General features: G+C 55.4%; 1 protein-coding gene and 1 long non-coding RNA gene across 7 annotated transcripts; one reads left to right on the plus strand and one right to left on the minus strand.

Moving 5' to 3' along the window:
* Nucleotides 1-215: 215 nt before the first annotated feature.
* On the minus strand, nt 216-4,811 carry LOC120586751 (uncharacterized). Its single transcript, XR_005648787.1, has 2 exons — nt 4,438-4,811; nt 216-2,195 (listed from the first exon to the last, which is right to left on the minus strand). It is a non-coding gene; the product is annotated as an uncharacterized LOC120586751 (long non-coding RNA).
* Nucleotides 4,812-4,839: 28 nt separating this feature from the next.
* On the plus strand, nt 4,840-20,833 carry PLCD1 (phospholipase C delta 1). Of its 6 annotated transcripts, XM_039843301.1 has the most exons (16): nt 10,725-10,761; nt 11,058-11,123; nt 12,099-12,263; nt 15,308-15,536; nt 16,662-16,791; nt 16,893-17,124; nt 17,741-17,942; nt 18,059-18,203; nt 18,283-18,432; nt 18,526-18,684; nt 18,931-19,090; nt 19,219-19,335; nt 19,712-19,890; nt 19,985-20,117; nt 20,194-20,343; nt 20,492-20,833. In XM_039843301.1, exons 1-16 carry the CDS (start codon nt 10,740-10,742, stop codon nt 20,575-20,577), a joined length of 2,325 nt encoding a protein of 774 aa, XP_039699235.1. In that variant the 5' UTR covers nt 10,725-10,739; the 3' UTR covers nt 20,578-20,833. The 6 variants fall into 6 exon arrangements, with proteins under 6 accessions (XP_039699236.1, XP_039699234.1, XP_039699239.1 ...); XM_039843302.1 differs by lacking the exons at nt 10,725-10,761; nt 11,058-11,123 and adding an exon at nt 4,840-4,996; XM_039843300.1 differs by lacking the exons at nt 10,725-10,761; nt 11,058-11,123 and adding an exon at nt 9,263-9,459.
* Nucleotides 20,834-20,912: the final 79 nt, after the last annotated feature.

Genomic DNA, 20,912 nt, shown 5'->3' on the forward strand with positions numbered 1-20,912 from the left:
AAAAAAAAAAAAATCAAATAGTACATAAAGAATAAAACGTGTCATCCTCTCAATTCCTTTCCTTATATTATTTCTGTATCCTTCAGCTATTTTATGCCTGTACAAACACCAATATCTACAGCTTTTAAAATTTTTTTTTGAAAAGCACAAATGACATATTATGTTATATATTATATGTATTATATATATTGTCCAGCCATTTGCTTTTTTTCCCATTTATGTTCTACAGTAACTCATAAAGGACTGTTTTTATTCATCTGTTTTTTAAAACAGATGCAAGAGAACCCACTGTATGGAAATATCTTGGGTTATTTAACCAGGTCCCTGCTAATGAACTTTACCTTGTACAGGATTTCTGTGTATAATATACAGATAATATCATAGAATTAGATAATATAATATCCTGGAATTAGAATTGCTTGGCCAAAGTGTATGTACATTTAAATATTTGAATTATTACCAAATTACCCTCCAGAAAGATTATCCCAGAGCGGACTTCCATAGCATTATGGACATTTTAAACATCTTTTGAACCATAACCTGAATGTTATCCCCAGCCCACATCTCCCTCTAAAATTCCAGACTTGTACATCCATCTCGAACTTAACTTCTCACCTTAGTTGTTTGAAGGCACCTTCCTCCTTTCAGTTATTGGAAACTCCCTCCTTCCAGCAGCCCAGGACAAAAGCTCGAAATCACCTTTGAGTACTCTCACAGCCCCACCAGGAAATCCTGTTGGCTCCACTGTCAAAATGTATCTGGAATCCTACCAATTCTCATGACCTCAACTCCGCCACTGAGGTCTGAGCCACCATCCACTCTCACCTGAATTAATGCAAGTGCCTCCCCACTGGGCTCTCTGCTCCAGCCTTATCCCTCCATGATACTTCTCCTTCCAGAAGCCAAAGTGATTATTTTCAAACATAAGTCAATCATGTCCCTGCTCAGCTTGAAACCTTCCAAGTGCTCCCCATTTTTCCCAGAGTAAAAGTGGAAGCCCTTAGATGGCCCAACAGGACCTGGCTCCCATTACCACTCTATCCTCTCCTATTACTCTTGTCCCCCACCTCCTTCCGGTCCTCCAACACACCAGACACACTCCTACCTCAGGGCCTTAGCACTGCCTGGAGTCCTCTTCCCCTGCTATCTCTGGTTGGCCCACTCTCTTACCTCCTTCTAGTCTGCTCAATTGTCACTTTCCTCAGAAGATCCAGCCTGACCAACCTATTTCAAATTTAACCCTCTCCCATTCCTGAATTCTCTTACTTTTTAATTTTTTTTTATTGTCCTTACACCTAATATAATAATTTACTTATGTTTATTACAGTGTCTCTTTCTTTCCATTAGAATTTAAGCTCCATGAGGGCAAGGGGTTTTGGTATATTTTCCTCACTGATGATTCTCAAGCTTTTAGAACAGTACCTGCTCAATAAATATTTGTTGAATAAATGAAATAGCAGAACAGTTTACAAACTGGACTTTGGTGTCTTCTTCAGTTCACACATTCTTTAAGTGTACCTCTTTTTTCAGGTGGCCTGGGCTGTGCCTCTTCCCTCAAGCAAGGGTCTGAGGACCAGTCTCCTGACTATTCCTCCACACCAAGCACTAGACTCTGCCCATTGGGTGGGACTTAGTCCACAGTGAAATAAATATCACAGTTACATTCACAAATGAATATGCGTAAAACCCCATGAATACGATTACAGAAAAGTAGCCCCAAATCATCCCATACTGTCCTGGGATTACCCACAGGCCAAGAAAACTTGTGGTCCATCATGGCATCCTGGATCTTCACACGGTCAGTAGTGTCTTCCTGGCATGATCTGAATACCTTTGTTTTGCCACAGCTGCTCCGTTGGTAGAGGCAGCCTTCACTTTTCCTCCTGATGCATCTGAACTTGGGTCCTGGACCCTCGGGAGGGAGCTCAGATGGGGTTTTCCAGCCCTCAAATGCATCAGCATGCCCTTGGACCAAGAGCTTCAGACAGGGCTCTGACCACCGGGAGCAATAGAGGAGGCCAGGTAGGGGACAGCTGTGGGGAGAGGCGATTCCAGTGTGTGTCTGTCCAGCAGGCATTTATGCATACCAGGTAGTCGACATCTGTTATTTTAGCTGATTCCAGTGAGGACTGCAGCACCTGACTGCAGAGCTCCAAGAGGTAATGGGACTTGCTCAAGGTGTCACAGCAAAAAAACTGTGGAGCCAAGATTTAAACAGCCTTTCATCCACTATCTCCTGGGACAGGGGCTCCAAAGACAAGGAGGGAGCAGAATGAACCTGTCCCCCAAACCTGGCTTGCCTAGGTTTGTTTGGGGGGGGGCGGGGTGGAGGTGGGCAGGGCTAGCCCTGAAGCACAGGTGGAGCCTGCCCATCCTGAAAGTTGGCATTCTTGGGTTGATCCTCCCCCATCCCCAGGGAGCTAGTGGTGGGGCCACTTGAGGTAGTCACTGGCCCTAACACTAGGTCTCGCCTGTCTCCAGTCATCTCAGAAGTCCCTCCCCCCACACCCACCCTCATATTCACCTTGAAGACAGGATGGTAGCTAGGGGTGGTGAAATGTCTGAAACTCTATCATTAGACAACTAGTCTTTGGGCAGGCATGGCCTCTCTGTGCACCCGGCCGAGTCTGCCAAAAGCCCTGTGAGTTACCAGGATCTCAGGGCATCTGGTAGAGGTTACTGAGGGCTGGGTTTTGAGGAGGGTAATTTAGGCTCCTGGCTGGGGCTGGGCCCACAGAGGGCCCTGGGAGTTTAGGCAGAGGGAGCAGAAACCAGCAACTTTGTGGTTAGGTAGAAAGCCTCTTACTGGGCTCTTCAGCCCCTCCACACACATATATACAGTCGTAATCACCACAGAGGCTTATGTCCAGCAGAAACAAGCTGAGTGCCTCCCAGGTCATGAGAGAGAGAAAGGGGCAGACAGAGAAGGTGAAGAGAGTACTGGAGTGTAGGCTGACCCAAACAGGTCTGAGCAACAGCCTTGTTTCTCAGAGCAGGGTGTGGCCCAGCCCTCTTTTCTAGCAGAACCTGGTTGCATGTGCCAGTTCTGAGTCAGCCACGCCCATCCTGTCTAATAACCCTGGCCAGGGAGGAGGCTTCTGCTCCTCTGCCTGTGCCAGAGGCCAAAAGAGGGTCTGTGTGAAGTGGGTTTGGGGTGTGCAAAGGAAGAGCCTGGCTGCAGCTCCCACCAGGGGCACTTTGGGCAAAGAGAGAAGCGACAGTCTCAGATGATGCCCTGGTTTGGGCTTGGGGCTCAGAGCTGGGAGGTGACGTAGATAAATAGGAATGATGCTTGAGATGAAGCCAAGTCAATTGCTGGTGTCAGAATTTCACTGGTTCTTTGCCTGGGAATGGAGCAGGGCTTGAAGAGGACTGGCTAGCTGAATAGAGGGGCTTGCAGGCCCCCAGGGATGTCAGAGGTTTAAGTACTAGGCCTCAAGGCCAGAGGAGGCCCCCAGAGGGCAGGCCTAGAAGGGTTTATCCTGACTTAGGATAGTGAGGAGAGGTAAGAGCAGAGAAAGGACCCCCTTGTACTCCCTACCTCCAGGCTGGGGCTCCAAGCGAGGCCTGCCAGTGTGGACTTGCTCATCCCTAAGCAGAAGGGAATCCAGGGAGGTTTCTGACAGACCTGCGGGGTGGGAGGTACTCCTACTGGAGGACAGGACGGCCGGCGGAGTGAATGCCAGATAAAGGGCTAGCCTCCCTTTCTGTGAAGGAGGCAGGTGGAGGGGGGGCTCTCCAAAGTACTGAACTCCTGACCCATTCTCAACCCTCAGAACCCTCAGAACCGGCTTGCTTCCATCCCTTCCTGAGATATTCAAAGCCACTTAGGCCTGGTTGTGCTGAGAAGAGGAGGGGCTTCCTCCAGAAAGGGTCCAATAGGCTTCCACCAGACTCTGTCTCACATTGGCCATATCAGCCCAGAAGCCTAGGTGATTCATGGGTGGGCCCAGCACCCCTCATCCTGGGAGGCCCCCTGGGGTCTCTCCCAAAGGGTAGTGGGCAGAAAATCGCTGGATTTTTCCTGGCGGGGGCGGGGGGGGGCGCTCTCTGCATACCCTATAAAGAGGGTGTCTGGGTTGCAAGAGTCGAAGGTGAGAGTGGGGTGTCCTCATAGGGGCCCCTTGCCCCGACAGTCCCTTGGGAGGCCACCCAAAGATAAATCCTGGGAATGTCATCCAACCCCAGATCCTACACCTGTCAGCCACTCTGCTGCAGATATTTCCAGGAGTTTGAGGTGTAGGGGCCTCAAAGGTGGGTTCTCTGCACCTGCTTGTTGCGAGCTTTCTCCCCTCCCCAACAGCCCCCACCAAAGTCGCTCCCAGGTTAGAAACTTCCCAGCGAGAGGGGAGGGGACTCTCCTCTGGACAAAGTCCAGGCATTCCTCTCTGAGGACCTCACAACCCATGCACCCATTTTGCAGATTGGAAAGCAGACCTTCGGGGAGCCGCTGCTGGACGCCTGGACGCCTGGATGCCTGGACGCGGAAGCTCCCTTTCGCAGGAGCCCGGCTGGGCGTCGGACGTTAGACTGTCCCTTCCCCAGGATGACACCAAATTCTTTGGAGCATCACCCTGACCCCAGCGAGGCGCCCACAGGCAGGGCGTGGGGCCGGGCCGCCGGCGGTAATGACAGGCCCAGCGGCCTGTGGGTGGCAGGAGCGGAGGAAGCGGGCGGGATCGGCTATTTCTGGCCTTGGCTCGCCTACCCGCCAGCGGCCAGAGTTAGGCGGGCTTCCCAGTCCCATCTCTGCCCTCCCTCCCCGATCCCTAGGAGGGGGCGGGGAGAGACGCGGGTTGGTGGACCTGGGGGGCGGGGCGATGTCCGGGCCCACCTTCGGCCTCCTCCCACCACAGTCCATTCGGGTCTCCACAGCGCTGGGCTCGGACCCGAGACCGCCGGCGCTGTTACCGCGCACGTGTGTCCCGCAGCGCCCGGCTCCCGCCGCGCAGCCCGTCGGGCATGGACTCGGGCCGGGACTTCTTGACCCTGCACGGTGAGTGCCGGGCTGGCGCGCGGGGAGTCCCTGCGTGGGTCTACCCCGCAGAAAGCCGTTCCCTTCTCTGGGCGGAAGACCCCCAACTCCTTCATCCGCCGTCCGCCTCGCCCCGCCCCGGGCCCGCCCTTCGCCCTTTTGTCGCAAAGGGGAAATCTCAGCCCAGGACTAGGGGTGGGACTGCCCAGCACAACCCTCGTCATTTCCAGGCTTGTCCCCCAGATCGGACTGGGGGAGAGGGAAAGAGTGTGGGTCTGAAGACTTTCTTGAAGACTCCTTCCTGGTTCCCCCGGCTTAGGGGACTCCTCCTTATTCTGGTCACGGAAGACTGGGCTCCATTGTCCAGCGCGCACGGAGGGGCTAAGGAGGGAAGGAACCAACATCCACGAGTAACCGAGTTCTCCCCGCCCCGCCCCGCCTGGACAGGCGCCCCAAAGCTCAAGCGTGCCTGGACCGCGTCGGGCCGCGTGGGTGTGGCGGGGTGGGGATTTGGGGTGGGACGAGGAGGTGTGCAAGATTGGCGGAGGTCGGGCAGTGCTGCCGTAACTGCTGCCCCGCGCAGAAATCGTAGTCAGCGATGCCCAGGCTGGGAGGAGCAGCCCTTTGCTCCCCATCTGCGCACCCTCCTGGCCGGACAGGGCCAAGTCTCAGCTCGAAATGCCTGCAGCTCCACCCTTGGTCCTGCGGAGCTCTTGTCTCCCCCGACCTGGGAACAGAGTCAGAGCCAGCTCCTTGCCCTAACGCTGTCCTTCCAGGATGAAGATCTGGCTGGATAGGACCCCCAACCTGGACCTGGCATCTTTTTGCTCCAGCCTGGGGACTCAACCACTCTTAGGGAACCTTTATCCTCTTGTCTCCCAGATCATCTGTCAGCTCAGCACACCCTGCCCCTTCCACACCAATCACTGCTAAACCATATCTCCCTCTATTTTCTACTACCCTTGGAGTCGGAGACTTTAGTGCCTACCACCTATCCTTCTAAAGTGTACATGGAGATAATAGTTGGTTAAGAGAAAGTCAGAGCCCTCCAGCTAGCCACTAGAAAGCCCTAGAATTCAGGGAGACCCAGAGATGTTCTTATCAGCCAGTCCGCAGTCTATCTTGTTTCACAGTTGGCCCAGAGAGACCTTGTTCAGTGCACAGAGCTGTTATCCTCATACCAGCAGCCCGGGCTCCTCAAAGCAACCTTGTCGAGCTGGGTCATGGGATCCTCTCTCCTTCCAATGCTCCCTCTTCTCTCCTGAGGCCAGAGGTGTCCTTAATGCTCCTGCCAACCTGACAGGAAGGGAGACTAGGCATCTCAGAGAACCACAGTGGAGACCTCTCCTTTCTCTCTCATCATCCCTAGCTAGTGCTGTCTACCCTGCACACTGCCACCTCTTCCGTGCCTGCCTCACACTCAGACCTCCTAACAGCCCTCTGGTCACCTCTGGCATGGCTGCGGCCTCAGCTCATGTTGGAATGGACTCCATCCTCAGGGATCTGTCTTTGTTTAGTCTCTCTACCCTGGTATCTTCCTTAGAGAGGAAGCTGCATTGGAGGCTTGGCCAGAGCCTCCCAGTCCTGTGACACGGACTTGGCCACCTTGGCCCATCTTGTTTGAGACCTGCCTCCCAAATGCCTGACTCTGTCCAGCCCTTCCTGCAGGGCTGGCATGAACACTACGACTTCAAGCTGTTTTCCTGAAGTCCCTGCCACTTCTAGCTCATCATCCAAAATTACCTCCCTTGACTGCCTTTTGTCCCTCCTGCAAACTAGATGGGGTAGCAAGAACCTTTCAAGGAGAACTGGTGGGGGGGGGTGGTCACTGTGCCCTGTGCTGTACCAGGTTGTTTACACTTTCATCGGAGAGTAGGCACCCCTTTCATATTGGGCAGGAAGGCCCCCTCTATTGGCCTGAGGGGCTAGGGGCCCACCTAGATATGAAATGTCCCTTTTGTCCTTGTCCCCAGATGCATGCAGAGGCAGGATAGTATACAGGCATGGATTCTGGGCAAACTACTTGAAGTCAAGTCTTGGTTTTTTTCATCTTAGACAAATCTCTTGATTTTGTGTGCCTAGTTTCCTCATCTGTAAATGAGGGATAAGAATGCTACCTACCTCATAGGGTTGCTATGAGGATTGAATGAGGTAATACCTATAAGGCAATTAGAACAGTGCCTGGTACCCAGCAGGTGCTATGTTGGGGCAGGAGGCCCACGCCCTAAGTGACCATGCTCTGTGAGTTGCCGTCTAGTTCTTTGTGAGAGGAGGGGGCACCATAAGAGGGTCTGTAGCCAGGAAAAATATCAGAACTGGGCTCAGGATTCAAGGGGCTCCTTTCCAAGTCCCTGAAGCCCTCAAAATGATGTTCCTGCCCCCCAGCCTCTCATTTCCTCTGCTTTCTCCATTCTGGTCAGGCCATACTGGCTTCTTGAGCAGGTCCCCAGATGCCTTTGAACGCCATTACTTCCCAGGGTCCTGTCCTCACTGAACACATCTACCCTCCACTAACTTTTTCTACACCTGATCCCTCCTGCTAGGCTCTAAGAACTGACATTTGTAAACGTGGAAGGCGGGTTCAGGCCTGACTTCATCTTGGCCCCCGGAGACCTGGGCTCCAGTTATACCTTTGTCTCTACTTATGTTGTGACTCTGGGCAAATCCCTTTGCCTCTCTGGGTCTGTATTCTCACCCATGGGATCTCAATACCCATTTCACGGAAGATGTTGTGAAGATAAAGCACTGATGGGCATAGGAGCTACAGTTTGGCTAAAAGCCAATACCCCCAAGAGTAATGTTTCCAGAACTATCGTAGCAAGTTGGGGTGGCCAGGCCCCTCCTCACCTCAATGATGTTTCAAAGCTCTGTTCCTGGGGTTACCGATCCACACTAAACAGTAACTTTTTTGTGCTATAGGCCACTTTGGCAGTTAGGTAAAGCCTGTGGACTCCTTCTCAGGATCGTGTTTTTAAATGCATAAAATAAAATACATAAGGATTCAAAGGAAGCAAGTTATATTGACATGTGATTCTTGGTCTTCCAGTTAAAAACCCTTGCATGGTTTCTCTAAAACAGAGGTTCTCCTTATCCTGGGCTCCCCTCCCGGTTTCCAAGTAAATAACGACTTGTCTGTGCCCATATTTCAGCTCATCTACACTAACACACGTTCTTATGATTTATTCTTTGTGGTGTGACTTTAGGCAAGTCACTCTGCGCTTCGGAGTGCTTGTCTGTTTTAATAACTGGCTTTGCCAGTGACTCACTGTCAATGCTGGTGACTGGAGCCGAAGCGAGGTGAATGGAAGGACTATTATTCAGAGGCAGGGAGTAAAAGAGAGGAGTGAGTCAGGCCTGGAGTGGGAGGTGTCCTGACCTTGGCACACAGTAGGGGCTCAATAAATAATTGCTGGGCGAATGAAAGGAAAGTTGTAACTTACATGAAAGGTCCCACTGTTCCCCAGCACACTGGCAGCACAGTTTCGTATAAAGTTGCAGTCGTCCTCTCTATTTATCAAAGCAAGCCTGCGTTAATGGACTCATTTTAAGATGAGCATTTTTTTCAAGAATTCCATTCGCAATCGGAACGTTGGCGATCACCCCACTCTTCGAGAAGGAAACGGGTCTGCCTGAGGTTCGCAAGTGAGGCAACAGCCAGCTAAGTCACAGTGAATTCGTTCAGTAACTTTGGTAAAATATTTGGCGAGCTCGGTGGTCTGGCACGCCGCTAGACCCTGCAGCCCAGGCCGCGGCCCTTCTGGGCGCCTCTCCTCAGCTCGGTCTTGCCCTGCGGTTGCATCCTCTGCCAGGCGCCCAGCTGGTGTTTAGAAGCGCGGCTCAGACTCTGCCCCCTGGCAGGACTCCGCCCCCGCACCGCCTCTAAAGTTGAGGTTCCGCCCCCTTCCACCGAACGCAGCCTTTCCAGTGCAGGGCCCTCTCGGGGTTCGGCCCCTGGGCCCTGGCTGCGCTCCGGGTCGGCTCCTGGGTATGGCTCTACCTCCATGTCATCTCCCAGCCCCGGCTTCTCTCCCCTCTCTACCTTGCTTTGGCTCTGGCTCTACCCTCGATCCGCTTTCTGGGCTTTGGCTTTCGTCACTGATCTTCCTGGATTATGGATTTGTCCCACTCCATCTCCCGGTCCTGGCTCCTCCTCCGGGGCGCCCCGCCTGGATTCCGCTCTCCCCCCACCTCCACCGGTATCTGTCTCGCCCCTCTGGGTCTGGCTCCGCCCCTTCCAGCCCAGATTTCCCTCGCCCGGCTTCTAGGGCCGAGACCCCGCCCCTCCAGGCTTGGTCTCCACGCCTGTTCCCCGCCTTGGAAGGCTTCTGGATGCTGCAGCATTGTCCCGGGCCAGGCTCGGCGGGTGGCAGGGGCACTGCGGAGCATTATGCAGTTCTTGGGGGGCCGGAGGCGGAGCCGCTCCAGAGAGCTCTACCTGCAGGAGCAGAGCCTCCGGGTGGCGGCGCTCAATGGGCGGAGGCTGGGTAAGGGACGCACGGGGCACCAAGATCTCCAGAGACTGGGATGTCAGCTGGGGCAGGACGCAGATTGAATGTTCCTGAGCTCTGGGTCCTGCCTTCCATTCTTTGATTGGACCTGTTTAGTGCTTCTGTGAGTGTATGACCTACTGTGGGACTGTGTTTGCAGGGGTGGTATGTGGGGTGAGTACTGGGGGAATTTGTTATCCCTTCTCCTGGTCTACCTCCGCCCTTCAAAGGCTCCCTGCCCCTTGCCACCCCTAACTCTCCTGTTTACAGGTTTACAAGCTACCACTGGGTATGTGGCCCAGTGTGTAACTGGTATGACCCAATGAGATGATCTGCAGGGTAATGCGTGGTCCACTGTGATCCTGTGCACTGTGGGTGACAGATGGGACAGTGAGTCACCCAGGTGACTGGATTCTGTCATGTGATGGTGTGTGTGTTATGTAGATTTTCTGATGTTACTCTCTGTGGCAGTGTGCTTCTGAGTGGTGGCTGCATAAGGTAATGTTTCTGAGTACTTACCTGTGGGCGGGCTTCTGAGTCCTAACTCCACCATGGAACTTCCTTGAGCCTCAATTTCCTCATCTGTAAAATGGGAATAATGATGGTGCCTGCCTTATAGGGTTGTCGGAGAGATTAAATACATGTGCTAAGAACAGTATCTTACTCAAATCCTAACTATTATTATGGTGGATACGATTATCATTATTATGATGATGTTCTGGCACTGTACGTTGTGTGGCTGTGTGTGACTCCATGTAACAATGTGTATCACTCTGTGTGGCTCATTGTCTCTTCGAGGTTATGTGTGGCAGTGTGTGACTGAATGTGGTGGTGTGGTGAGCGTGACTTTCTCTCTCTATACCTGTGTATTGCTGTGGGTTCCAGGCCTAGTTGTCTCCATTATGCATCATGCTGGGTACATGGACCAGACTCCTGACACTTCCCACTCCCAGCCTCTCGTTAGCACCTGCAGCACCCTTCGCATTCTTTCCACGGGCCCCTCACCACCGCCCTTCCACAGGAAAGTGGGGCTGGGCGAGGGACTCTCATAGACTTTCTGGGTTGTGCAGCAGGCAGCCCAGAGGCCTCAGAAACAATAGGACCTCAAACGAGGCTTGGACATAGAGGTGCCTGCCCAGGTTTCCCAGTGGCCCAGAGGGCAGCGGTTATCAAGCCCCCCTTGGGACAGAGGTCCGTGTTCCGGAAGTCATGTCGGCAGCCAGTGGACTTATCTCTGCCTCACCGCAGATAGAGCCACAGACTGGCTCCAGGACAGGATGAACATGTCATCTCCTCATGGTATTTTCCAGAAGCAGAGGATGGGGCTCGCCTTCTACTTTCCAACCCCCTCCCCCATTCCCATCTGTGCTGTGGACAATAGCTTGCCCTAATGGGAGTGGGGTGTAGGCCAAGGGTAAGAGGTCCCTCTCAGTTGCACCTCTACCTCAGAAAGAACCATAGAATCCCCAGCAGAGGCTGAGGTGACTCTCCTCTGGCAGGCTGGGGACTCTTTCCCACTTCCTCTTGTCTTGAGCCCTACAGACACAGCCAACAAACAGTTTAGGACAGCCTGCAGGAGCCCTCTTCTCTTCTAGGCTTCCCCTGGGGCTTCACTCAGGCAGAGGGGTCTCCTGGAAGTAGTGGAGAGACTTGGGACAAAGGTGAGGGAAGATCACACCAGAATGTCACCTCTGACTAAGGAGGCCCGGAGATGTCCCCTCCAGCACTGTTCTCGCCCAGTAGCAGATGGCAGAACAGAGGCGCAGAGAGGGAAGGGAGTTGCCTAAAGCGGTGGGGTGTGTGTGGCGGGGCGCAAGAAGCACTGGGCTCTGTCCCCACTGGAGGCAGGAGATTGGGGAGGGAAAAAGAGGATGTGGGTGGCTGAGGCTTAAGGAAGTGCTACAGAAGGTTCTGTAGGTCTTGTGGGTGTGTGGGGTTGGCTGGGGAGTGAAGCGGACAAGGTTAAAGTAGGAGAGGCTATAAAGGGCTGGAGATCTGAGCTCAGAAAATAAAAACTTATAGGCCTAGGCACAGGCCCCCCAGACTGCACCCACATGGTCTCTGACACCACCACTCTGCTCGAACAGAAGGGCAGAGATTGCTGAGGCCACGCAGTTTTTATTTCGGTGACAGGTGTGAGGTGAGATGGCCAGCTGGCTCTGAACAGAGCTGGGTGCCGGACTACATGTGGCTGGGATGATTGCTACAGATACAGATCTAGATATAGATACAGATATAGGTGATACATACAGATGCAGATATAGATGTATCTCTCTCTACATTACAATGATGGGTCATTAAGTGTGACCAGGAGGGGCCCACCTCGTCTTTCAGAGCCAGGCCACTTTCTAGGGGTCTGATCCCCCAAGGATCAGGTGTTCTTAGATTAGCTGACCTCCCTTTATCCATTCAACTGTGGGTGACCAGTTACATTGTGGCCTTGAGTGGGTAAGTGTCTAAGGTATACATAGCCTTAGCTGGCAATCAGAGATGACTTTGTGGTGGAGGCAAAGAGCTGAGGATGAGGATGATGAAAAGTGGGCTCTGGAAAGGTCCAGAAGTGGGTGTGGCTAGTGTAGGGTCTGGAGTAGCAAGGACAATGGAGGAGGTGGCATCTTACCAGCTCTGACCCCTAGGCCTACAGGATGACGAGGACCTACAGGCTCTGCTGAAGGGCAGCCAGCTTCTGAAGGTGAAGTCCAACTCATGGCGGAGAGAGCGCTTCTACAAGCTGCAGGAGGACTGCAAGACCATCTGGCAGGAGTCTCGCAAGGTCATGCGGACCCCAGAGTCCCAGCTATGTGAGTGCCCCGGGGCTACAGGGTAGGAGGCAGAGTATGTCACCCCTGCTTCGATGGGGACACTGATGCTGGCTGGGGGGTGGAGGTCCACCATGAATCAGGACCACAAATTGGGAAGCAGGCTCAGAATTAGGGAGGGAGTTGAACGGTGCTGGGGAAATTCACAGGTGTGTCTGCCCAGGTCATTGTGGGAGGGAGGGAAATTGGGCAAACTAGGACTCCAGGCGTGGTGAGGGCAAAAGCCAGCCCAGTGTCTGGGGACAGATAAGGCTCTTCTGAATATGAGTGGCCAGGATATGAGGTGGGACTGCAGGAGGTGGCCCTTTGCTGGGGTTGGGGCCATAGCAGGGAGGTTGTGCCAGAGCAGGGCTAGGACCGAAGAGAGAGGCCTCAGCTGGGTAGCTCCCTGGAGGGTATGGGCCTGAGGGTTTTCCAGAAGCTTCGGAAAGGGTCCAGGAATCCTGCAAATGGAGACTGTTCCCTACAAGGCCTTCTGGAGAAAGCTTTGCTGACCGTCCCCCTTAACCTAAGAATACCCTAAAAATTCTGTCAGATGAGAGGTCTACCCTGCACCTCCACTTGGTGGGAGAATTTCAAACCAATGTTATCCAAGAGAACTTCCTGCGTCGGTGGAAATGTTCTGTATCTGTGTTATCTGACACAGGTGCCACTAGCCCCCTGTGGCCATTGAGCGCTTGAAATGTGGCTAGTGTGACTGAGGAACTGAACTCTTAATTTTATTGAATTTTAATGAATTTATATTTAAGTCTCCACATGTATCTGGTGGCTGTTGTATTGGACAGTGCAGAGAGACCATTGCAGCTGGGTTTTACACAGCCCAGACTCCTGGAAATCCCCCTGCCCTTGGCCGTTGAGGGGCAGGCAGGCCAGCCCACCGGAAGCTCCGTAGGGAATGAAACCAAACAAAGGAGGGGTCTGCCAGGCCTTGGAACACTGAGAAGGTATGACCTGCTGGCCTGTGGAAGAGGCGAGGCAGGACAGGAGCAGGGGCAGATGGGAAGAGCAGGGCGGGAGCCTTGGGGCTACAGGCCGTGGGAAGTTTCTGAGCAAAGGAGGGCGGGGTCAGAGGGGATGGAGTCTGAAGTGCTCTCAAAACGCCATCCTCAGCACATGTCTGCCACATAGCGTAGGGGTGACCCTGACCTTGCCTCTGTGGTACCAGCCAGGCTTCTTCACAGGCATGGAGTTTCCTGTTAGATGCTGGCCGGTGGTGGCATGGTGGGAAGCGGGTATCTTACACTCTGAGCCCTGGGGATTCCTGGGAGCCCACTGGCCAACCAGTACATATGCATGGTTACCCAGGTGTGCCCAGTACCTGCAGGGGCTGGGCATGGGGCAGTAGCATGATAGAGACTCAGGTCTTTCTAGACCTGCACTGGCAAGGTGAGACCCTCATACTGGTACAGCTGTGAGCGCAAGGGCAGGAAGATCTGGTGTGAGCAAAGGTGCAGAGGTGAGAACGAGGAAGGCACAGGAGTGAGGGGCCTGCACCCTGACAGGAGCGGCTGCAGCGGTGACAGGTCCGGGGTTGGACATCAGGTGTGGTCAGGTGAGGACCGTGGCCAGAAGAGGCTCTCTTCCATGCCAGGGCCACCGATACAGGCCTTGGGATGAGTTTGCCTCTTGGCTGTGTCCCTTCTCTAGGCAAGTGAGACTGCTGTCCGTCAGGGAATCTGACGCCAGGTGAGGGAGGAGTGGAGCCCCCTACCCCCACTCTTCTCTGCCTCTGCTCCCTGATGTCTAAGTCTCCCCTGATCCTGCCACTACTAGCCCCTGCCTTGAGTCTGATTCCCAGAGGCGGACGAGGCATTATCAGCATCAAAGGCATCTGGACTTTCTCATTGGTGTGGGTCAGGGTGCTGGCCCAGGAGCTCCATGGCGCAGGCTTCCTGTTTTCACTCCCAGCCTGGGTCAGCTGCAGCTGCTGTGGGGCCTAGTGGGGCACAGGAGGCTGTGGACAGAGGGATTAAGCAGGGATATCCCCGGCTCCCTATATGGCCCAGGGCTCACGTGTCCTACTCCTCAGAGCCTGCTGCCCGGGCTGGGCACATGGCACCTGCAGGTGGCTGGGAGGCCCTGGGGCATTCAGGGTGTGGGTAGGCACCAGAAGGAACAGGTGGGCTTTTAGCCAGAGTTAGTCTGGGACACAGGACAGATGGATGTGGATGGCTCAGAAAGGGGGTGGGGAGGACACAGAGCCTGGACCCTGATGCTGAGAGTCCCAGCATGAGCCCAGCTGGTGGGACTGGCTCCGGGCCAGGCCAGGGAAGACACATTGCGGGTGAGGGAGGGTAGGTAGGGCCTTGCTGCTCCCCAAAGCTTGGAAGGCAGAGCCTTCCTCCTGGTTCCCAAGGGTAGAATGATGTAATCTCTCCCCAAAGGGCACCCCTCCAGTCTGCCTCTTGGGACCCTGGAGGAACAGAGCCTGCCTGCACTCTCCTTGCCAGGAGGACACATACAGATACACACAGAGCAAAGCCCTCTCAACCCTCTGACACAAGCACTTCTCCTGCTGTCTTTGGCCCTCTGCTCTCAAACCCCGAGGCTGGAGCTGACCGAGGGCCTGGAGGCTCTCTAGGCTGTCTGAGGGGAGGATGAGTCCAAAGTCAATTATGTTCTAGAGGGTGTGTGACCTCTGTGTCACAGGCCCCTGTGCTCCCCCATCTGTCTAAGAGCCTTGCCCGGCCCCAGTTCTCCCAGCGGCCTTGTTCCCTACAGCACAGAAAGAGTGGGCCTGGGGTCCCAGGCACTCTTCCCGCCCTAAAGTCATTCCCCTGGCCATGTTTCCACTCTGCGCGTTAAGCCGTGTCTCACATTCCTTCTCCCCCTCAGTCTCTGTCTTCCTTTTTTTGTGCCCCTTGTCTTTCCTTCTGCCTCATCCTTTCTTTCTGGATGGAGGCCTGAGCTCCAGCCCCGGCTCTGTCTCTAAGCTGTGCGCCCTTACACCGTGGCCTCAGCCGTGCCAGGGGCAGGGCTCGGCCTCACGCCTCTCTCTGCCTGACCGCCCCATCCCCTTCTTACAGTCTCCATAGAGGACATTCAGGAGGTGCGGATGGGACACCGCACCGAGGGCCTGGAGAAGTTTGCCCGTGACGTGCCCGAGGACCGCTGCTTCTCCATTGTCTTTAAGGACCAGCGAAACACACTAGACCTCATCGCCCCATCGCCAGCAGATGCCCAGCACTGGGTGCAGGGTCTGCGCAAGATTATCCACCACTCGGGCTCCATGGACCAGCGACAGAAGCTGCAGCAGTATCCTTCTGAGGGCAGTGGGTCCAGGCCCAGCCTGCAGATACTGGCTGTGGTTGTCCCCAGGGCAGCCTTGGTATGGCAGATACCCAGCTTGGACCATCATACCCAAATACCACAGCCTGGGTGAATTGAACAACAGAAATTAATTTTCTCACAGTTCTGGAGGCAGGATGCCGGTGGGGTTGGGCTCTGGCGAGAGCTCTCTTCCTGGTTTTTGCATATGGCTGCTGTGTCACTGCGTCCTCACATGGCAGAGAGAGACTGAGCCAGAGACAGACAACAAGCTCTCTGGTTTCTTCTTATAAGGGCACTAATTCCATCATGAGGGCCCCACCTCATGACCTCATCTAAACCTCCCAGAAGGCCTCATCTCCAAACACCATCGTATTGTGGGTTAGGGCTTCAACATGTGAATTTTAGGGGAACACAATTCAGCCATAGGAGGGAAGCAGAGGAGGTACCTGGAATACTCTTTGGTTCACTCTGACCCAAGGACAGACAACTATGCAGCCCCCGCTGCTGTCCCCTCTTCCCATCTGTAACCAGCCTGGAATTGGGAGGCTGAGGGGAGAGAGAGTAGAGGTAAGCGGCGGGGGCCTAAGTGCCCCAATCATGACAACGTGATCCAGGCTTTGTTTTTGCATAGGATGTCCCCACCTTCTGATCAGTGGCTTGGAATTCGCTGTTTCCTGTAAGATAAGCCTCAACTGCTTTAGTCAAGTTGACTAACAATTATGTATTGGAAACCAGAGTGACACCTTGAAACGTTAACAGTAGTTATCCCTGGGTCTATGGGTGATTTGTTTGTTTATCTATTTTCTAAATTGTCTGTAATGAACCCTTTTGTAGAAAGAAATGTGTGTGTGTGTTTAATTTGTAAGGGTTCAAAGTCAACAAATAGGAAAAAGACCTCATACTAGGTAGGATATAACATTTCCTCTCAAGAGGCCACCAGGTCTTGCCCCTGAAAGTCGGCTATGCAGCAAGTCAGGCTTGCAGGGAGCTGTGCCTACAGGTGGCCTCAGTCCACCTGGACCTACCGTTGACACTGGGCTTGAACCCTGGCTCTGGCTGGGACCCTGGGGATACCACGGCTCCCGGGTTCTTTCCTAACTTCTTGCCCAGCTGGATTCACTCCTGCTTGCGAAAAGCTGACAAAAACAAGGACAACAAGATGAGCTTCAAGGAGCTGCAGAATTTCCTGAAGGAGCTCAACATCCGGGTGGACGACAGCTATGCCCGGAAGATCTTCAGGGTGAGGCAGAAGTGAGGGCCAGGTCTGCCTGGCAGTGGGGTCCCCGTCCCTAGCCCAGGGCCTGTTCTGAGCCTGCCCACTTGGCTGTCCTGGCTTTGCAGGAATGTGACCACTCCCAGACAGACTCCCTAGAGGATGAAGAGATTGAGGCCTTCTACAAGATGCTGACCCAGCGAGAGGAGATTGATCAAACCTTTGCCGAGGCCGCAGGCTCGGAGGAGACCCTGTCGGTGGATCAGTTAGTGACATTTCTGCAGCATCAGCAACGGGAGGAGGCGGCGGGACCTGCACTGGCCCTCTCCCTCATTGAGCGCTACGAGCCCAGCGAGACTGGTGAGGGCCTGGCCAGGGCCTGCACCCTGCAGTCCCCAGGACTACACTGGGCTGAGAGACCCCCGGGGAGACTGTGGCCCTCGACTAGGGAGCTGCAGGGTTGGGGACGCCGCAGCCAGCCCCAGGCCTCCTGGGCCGTATTTGCCTGCCCCATGAAAGCAGGCTGATGGGAAACGGGGCTCCAGCATCACTACACGCCTCGGTTCCTCCTTCAGGGGGTTTTGAGGACCCCTCCCCCAGGGAACAGAGAGGAAGCTGGAAAAGCAGGTTTTTCCTGCTTCCTTTTTGTGCCCATCCTGGGCCCAGCTTTGAGACAGGATGGGACCCTATTCTAGAGGGGGCTCCAGTCTGGAGGCATAGAGGAAATGAGGGACTGTCCTCAAGGGGCCTCACAGTGTGGGGGACAGGAGAGGAAGGGACAGGGCTCCACTCTGGGGTAGCCACAGTCTGGTGGAGAGACTCAAACTTACCCTCTTCCAAGAGATAGTAGGACGAGCTCAGGACCAGGAAGCAGAGGGCCTGGGGGCTCTTGCGCCAGGAGCAGTGGCGCCCCGGGACCCCAGAAGGTGGCTGGCCAACGGAAGGCTCTGACTGGCACCTCTGTCCACCCTCCCAGCCAAGGCGCAGCGGCAGATGACCAAGGACGGCTTCCTCATGTACCTGCTGTCTGCCGACGGCAGCGCCTTCAGCCTGGCGCACCGGCGGGTGTACCAGGATATGGGCCAGCCGCTCAGCCACTACCTGGTATCTTCCTCACACAACACCTACCTGCTCGAAGACCAGCTCACCGGGCCCAGCAGCACCGAAGCCTACATCCGGTGGGGCCACGGGTGGTGGTGGGGGGCGGGGGGGCTGGGCAGGGAGCTGGGCGGGGAGCTCTGGGCCAGATAGGGGCAGGACCAGAGGGTCCTAGCACCACCACCCCTCCCTGCAGGGCGCTGTGCAAAGGCTGCCGCTGCTTGGAGCTTGACTGCTGGGATGGGCCCAACCAGGAGCCTGTCATCTACCATGGCTACACTTTCACCTCCAAGATCCTCTTCTGCGACGTGCTCAGGGCTATCCGGGACTACGCCTTCAAGGTGGCCACACCCCAGGGGTCGGGGTGGAGGAGGATGCTAGGGGCATCCAACCCCTCCTAATCTGCCCTTGGGCCTCCAGGTGTCCCCCTACCCTGTCATCCTGTCCCTGGAGAACCACTGCAGCCTGGAGCAGCAGCGCGTGATGGCGCGACACCTGCATGCTACCCTGGGCCCCATGCTGTTGGACCGGCCACTGGATGGGGTCACCACCAGCCTGCCTTCCCCCGAGGTGCCCGGTGGGGAAGGAGCTGCCCAGGGGAGAGGGCAGGGGCACTGGCTGGGCGGCCACCTTAGTCTTGACCAGCTTTCCCTCCACCCTTAGCAACTGAAGGGGAAGATCTTGCTGAAGGGGAAGAAGCTTGGGGGTCTCCTGCCCCCCGGAGGGGAAGGTGGCCCTGAGGCCACTGTCGTGTCAGATGAAGACGAGGCTGCGGAGATGGAAGATGAGGCAGTGAGGAGCCGAGTGCAGCACAAGCCCAGGGTTCGAGGGGAAGCTGTGGGTGGGGGTGGGGGAGGGGCAGCCCTGGGGCCCTCCCCCATCACTCCCCATCACCCGGTGGGATGTTTGCCTTGTCTCAGTTCTCTGTGGCTGCCACTCAGACCCTCTGCCCCCCTCTCTCTCTGTCTGTCTCCCTCTCTCTGTCTCTCTGTGTCTGGGTTTCTGGTTCTCTCAGTGCCCACCTGCCCCAACCTCTGACTCTAACCCGGGCCTCCCCATGGCCCCCAGGAGGACAAGATCAGGCTAGTGAAGGAGCTCTCCGATATGGTCATTTACTGCAAGAGTGTCCACTTTCGGGGCTTCTCCAGCCCTGGCAGCCCAGGGCAGGCTTTCTATGAGATGGTGTCCTTCTCCGAGAACCGTGTCCTCCGACTACTCCAAGAGTCAGGTGAGGCCAGGCCCGGCTCCCACCGCCCTGGACAGTCAGCACCCCCTGCTCTTACCAGGAGGGCTGGTGGGGAGGGGCTCACACTCATGTGGGGGCCTCCACGTCTGACCGACCCACACCCTCCTCAGGAAACAGCCTTGTCCGCCACAACGTGAGTCACCTGAGCAGGATCTACCCCGCTGGGTGGAGAACGGACTCTTCCAACTACAGCCCTGTGGAGATGTGGAATGGGGGCTGCCAGATCGGTATGGGCTGGCTGGGGCTGGGAGGAGGCTCAGATGAGGGTTTCAGGCCAGAGGGCCAGGGACCTGGAGCCTCTGGGGACCCAAGCAGGGCCAGACGCAGGATTTATAGGTTTAGGAGCTGGTGATCTCAGTTTAGACTTATCCCCCACTAGATAGTTAGCACACTAGTCCTTTGAATTCTGGCACCAGAAATGGAATGTTAGGTTGGTTTGGTGGGTCAGTTACAGTGGCAGGAGGGCAGTAGGCATCGGAGTGATACTGGACCCTGCTTCTGCCTCACCGGGTGACGCTAAGGCCTCAGGGTACCCAGAGGAGGCTGGACTCTAGGTCCCCAGAGGCCACCTTACAGCCTGTGACTGCTCTGTCCTACCTGTAGTGGCCCTGAACTTCCAGACCCCTGGGCCAGAGATGGACGTGTATCAGGGACGCTTCCAGGACAATGGGGCCTGCGGGTACGTGCTGAAGCCTGCCTTCCTGCGAGACCCCAACTCCACCTTCAACTCACGCGCCCTGGCTCAGGGGCCCTGGTGGACTCGGAAGAGGCTCAATGTCAGGGTACGGCTGGCCACAGGAGGGACAGGAGCCCGTGGGCCTCTCTTCCTCCTTGTCATACTATACATGAATCCTTCCCTCTACCACGTTTTTCTAGATCATCTCAGGACAGCAGCTGCCAAAAGTTAACAAGAATAAGAATTCGATTGTAGACCCCAAGGTGACCGTGGAAATCCACGGTGTGGGCCGGGATGTGGCCAGCCGCCAGACCGCAGTAGTCACCGATAATGGTAAGTGCTGGGCCTAGGCTGGGCCCAGCCTCTGGAGCTGGTGTCCAGGCTGATGACATGGTGCCTGTACCCCTAGGTTTCAACCCACGGTGGGACACGGAGTTTGAGTTCGAGGTGGTGGTGCCTGAGCTGGCCCTTGTGCGCTTCGTGGTCGAGGACTACGACGCCTCCTCCAAGAATGACTTCATTGGCCAAAGCACTATCCCCCTGAACAGCCTCAAGCAGGGTGAGTGTCTGTCGAGGGGAGGGGGCATGGCAAGGTGTGGGGAGGCGGGGCCTGGAACGTCTTGGGCTGGGGTGGCTGTCCCTGGAGCACCTTCCCCGAGTGACCGAAACTCTCCCTGTCTGCTCCTTCCCGTCTTCTCACCTGCCAGGATACCGCCATGTCCACCTCTTGTCCAAGAATGGAGACCAGCATCCATCTGCCACCCTCTTTGTGAAGGTGTCCCTCCAGGACTAGGCTTGGGAGCGGACCAGGCCCTCTGTGCACATCTGGGGACAGGGCAGGTGTGGCTGCTCCCAACCTCTCGCTCAGAGCTAGTGGCCCGCGCTGCCTTCAGGTCTAACATACTGTCTGTGCTGCTGCGTCTCCGGGGCCCTAGGAGCTGGTCTGGTCCCTGGGTCTGTCCTCAAGTCTGTCAGGAACAACACTGCAGCCCCCTCTGCCCTCTGCCCAGCCCTAGGTTGAGGGTTTTTATAAAAATCATAAGACCAAGTGCTGTGATCTCTTTACCTGCATGCGAATTCTCTGTAAAGTGTGCACGTTCGTGTGTCCCTGAACACTGGCACCCCAGC

Source organism: Pteropus medius, unplaced genomic scaffold, assembly GCF_902729225.1.
Source record: "Pteropus medius unplaced genomic scaffold, Ma_sr-lr_union100, whole genome shotgun sequence".
NCBI classification, from domain to species: Eukaryota; Metazoa; Chordata; class Mammalia; order Chiroptera; family Pteropodidae; genus Pteropus; species Pteropus medius.

Bases quoted from the DNA above. Each gene is read 5' to 3' on its own strand.
- PLCD1 (XM_039843300.1), top strand. From the start codon at position 9,363: ATGCAGTTCTTGGGGGGCCGGAGGCGGAGCCGCTCCAGAGAGCTCTAC. The intron at 16,792-16,892 runs GTGAGGCAGAAG...CTGGCTTTGCAG, and splicing joins ATGCCCGGAAGATCTTCAGG to GAATGTGACCACTCCCAGAC. The intron at 17,943-18,058 runs GTGGGGCCACGG...CCCTCCCTGCAG, and splicing joins AGCACCGAAGCCTACATCCG to GGCGCTGTGCAAAGGCTGCC.